The 3,198-nt window shown below is 40.7% G+C and overlaps 1 protein-coding gene across 1 annotated transcript; it reads left to right on the forward strand.

Annotated features, from left to right (window-relative positions):
- The first annotated feature begins 203 nt into the window (after window positions 1-203).
- LOC138160171 (E3 ubiquitin-protein ligase TRIM11-like) lies at window positions 204-1,920 on the forward strand. The gene has a single exon (XM_069086705.1). The coding sequence runs from the start codon at window positions 311-313 to the stop codon at window positions 1,703-1,705; it is 1,395 nt and encodes a 464-aa protein (XP_068942806.1). The 5' UTR covers window positions 204-310; the 3' UTR covers window positions 1,706-1,920.
- The last annotated feature ends 1,278 nt before the right edge of the window (window positions 1,921-3,198 follow it).

Consider the following 3,198-nt stretch of genomic DNA (forward strand, 5'->3'; position numbering starts at 1 on the left):
AAAGTGAAGGGAACAAAGTAATAGCAGCTCACAATTTTTGTAGCACATAAAGATTTTAGCAATATCACCTCATTTAATCCTCACAGCAACTGAGTTACTAAGTAGTTACTAAGGTGTGAACGTTGGGGGGGGGGGTGTAAAGTGAAAACCAGGAGAATTCATACCTTGAAGGAAGGCGGGGCTTCAGGGTTCAGGGACATATAAAAGTGCTGGGATAAGGCAAGCTCAGAGATTCCCTGTATGCACTGCAAGCAGAAAAAAAGGCAGAACTCTGAGGCTGAAAAAAACATCTCAGAGGAAACAAAGCAGCATGGCCTCTTGCTCAGAGCTGATTCAAGACCTCCAGAAAGAGCTCATCTGCTCCATTTGCATGGAGTTCTTCACAAACCCACTGTCCATTGAGTGTGGCCATAGTTTTTGCCATGATTGCCTCCTCAGGAGCTGGCAGGAAGTCTCTCCTCCTTTCTTATGTCCAGAGTGCAGGAATGTCATCAGGATGAGGCATTTCAAAGCCAACATTCGACTTGGAAAACTAGCAGCCATTGCCAAAAAACATCATTATTCTCCATACTCTGAAGGACGAAGAAAGTGTAAGGTGCATCAGAAAGTGGAGAAGCTTTTCTGTGAGGATGACCAGCGCCCAATCTGCGTGCCCTGTTCTCAGTCCCAGGAGCATGAAGGTCACACACTTTGTTGCCTACATGAAGCTGCTGAGGACTTCAGGCAGACACTCCAAACAACTGTGACTGATTTGTGGAAGAAAACTGAGAACATTGCTCGACAAATGGTCAGTGAAAGGATTAAATTTGCCTTGATGGAGAAGGAAATAGACATTCAAAAGAGGAGTATTTGGTTGGAATTCCAGAAAATGAGACGATTCCTAGATGAGGAGATAAATGCACATCTATCATATCAGCAAGCACAGGGGATGGCCAATTTAAAAGGCCTGAGTAAGACAATTAGTGGATTGTCCCGCCAGTGTCAAGAATTAAGGAAGAGGATCACAGACTTAGAGGAAGAGCAGAAGAAACCAGATCTGGACTTGCTCCAGAATACGAAAGGAGTGTTAAACAGGAATGAAGTTGTGCTCCAAAAGGAAACAGAAATCTTCAGTATATGCCTGACTACACAGACCATCCCTGGAGTTATGGAATGGATTTTCAATTTGAAAGTGGACATCACTCTGGATAGTAACACAGCTGATCCAGGTCTCATCATATCTGAGGATCTGAAGAGTGTGAGATATAGAGGTGTCAAGGAGGAAGCACCCCAAAGCAGTGGGAGGTTAATAGATTTTGCACAAGTTTTTGGTACTCAGTCCTTCATTTCAGGGAGACACTACTGGGAGGTGGAGGTGCCAGATAACACTCTCTGGTGTGTTGGCATCTGCCCAAAATCAAAGGAGTCTCAAGAGTTCTTTGTTCTTAGGACTGTAAAGACACACCATTCCTACTTTCTTTATGCAGCAGCCGAATACAATCTTTATTGCCAGGTCCATACAAGATACCGCCAGGTCAGTGTGCCTAACCTAAAGGTAGGCATTTTCCTTGACTATGAATGTGGAGAGATATCATTTTATCATGTGAAAAAAAGATATCTAATTTATACTTTCCCTGCCACTACATTCTCAGGATCCCTTATACCATTCTTCTGTCTTTCTAAGAAAATCTCAACAGGTGATTGCTCTCTCATAATCTGCCCCTAATTGAGAGAGATCAGAAAATACATACTTATTGGCCAAATGGACTTCAGGCATTATATTGCCCCAATTCCTGTGTACTCTGTTATATGAAAATAAATGTACCTACTCACCCTGCTACAGATATTTGTATGTTTTCTCTTGACCCCCAGTAGAAAACAAGCTATGTTATATCGCGGATTGTTTCATTTTGCTCTCTGTATACCCGGTGCCTAGAATGTTTCTGAGGTTTAATAAATGCTTGTTGAATAAAAAAGAAAGAAACTGATTGTCTTTTAATGACCAGGAAAAATGCCTTTCTACTACACTGGAAGGAATTTCCCCATCAGCTGTTTGTGTACAGGCAAAGTGCTGACTTGTCTGGGCAAAGTTCACAATGAACACTAAATGAGAAGAATAAAAATGCAAAAGATGATAGGACATGCAATCAAGACAAGCCCATCCTTGCAGTATTTAAACAAGCTACTGATGGAGAAAAATTGTGGAAAGAACAAAGCAATTATAGATTTAGGAAAGGCTTGAGAGGTCATCTAACTGAATCCCTAACCCAACAAAAATCTCCTATAACCAGCACAATTGGCTATCTGAGCCTTAACTTGAAGACCTCCAGCAATAGGGAATTCATTATCTTCTGAGGCAGCCTGCAATACTTCTGTATAAATTGAATTGTTAGGAAGTTTTTCCCTTTAATTCTTTGTAATTTCCACCCAATAGTTCCCAGTTCTGACTTTTGGAAAAAAAACAGAATTAAGTCCAATCCCTTTTCCACGTGACAGTTCTTAAATTCTTGAAGATAGCTATTATATATTCCTAAGTGTTTTGTTTTGCTTTTCCCTGGTTAAGCATCTTCAGTTCCTGCAAGTGAGCTTTATTAGATTGTAAGCACTTTGAGGGCAGGGGCTATCTTTTGGCTCTTTTGTATCTCCAGCACTTAGCATAGTGCCTGGTACATAGTAAGCACTTAATAAGTGTATATTGATTGATTTATGTAGAATGAAATCAAGGCCCTTTACCACCCCCAGTCAATTGATTCAATGTTCTTTCCTAAAAAGTGTCACTTTCATCTGAAGGCAGTATCCCACATATGGGCAGTACAGAGAAAATATCACCTCTGTGGTCCTGAATAGTATGCCTCTCAATACAAGGTAAAATTGCATTCACTTCTTTTGCTGCCCTTGCCCTATCCTATCATATTGTTGTGACTTACTAAGCTTTTGTGGTTCATGACCCTATTTGGGGCTGTTTTTTTTTTTTTTTTGCAACAGATACTGGAGTGACTTGTCATTTCCTTTTACAGCTCATTTGACAAATGAGGAAACTGATGGAAATGGGGTTAAGTGACTTGCCCAGGGTCACCCAGCTACTAAGTGTCTGAGGTCACATTTGAACTCAGCATGAAGAGTCTTTCTTACTTCAGGTCCTGTGCTCTATTCACTGCACCACTTAGCTGCCACTTTTAAAAAATATGAAGAATAAGATAGTCATAGATGTACATTATT

Source organism: Petaurus breviceps, unplaced genomic scaffold (genome assembly GCF_028583685.1).
Source record: "Petaurus breviceps papuanus isolate PSGF00001 unplaced genomic scaffold, PetGlider_PUasm1.0 180, whole genome shotgun sequence".
In the NCBI taxonomy this organism is placed as follows: Eukaryota; Metazoa; Chordata; class Mammalia; order Diprotodontia; family Petauridae; genus Petaurus; species Petaurus breviceps.

Coding starts and splice junctions, on each gene's coding strand:
- LOC138160171 (XM_069086705.1), top strand. CDS start 311: ATGGCCTCTTGCTCAGAGCTGATTCAAGACCTCCAGAAAGAGCTCATC.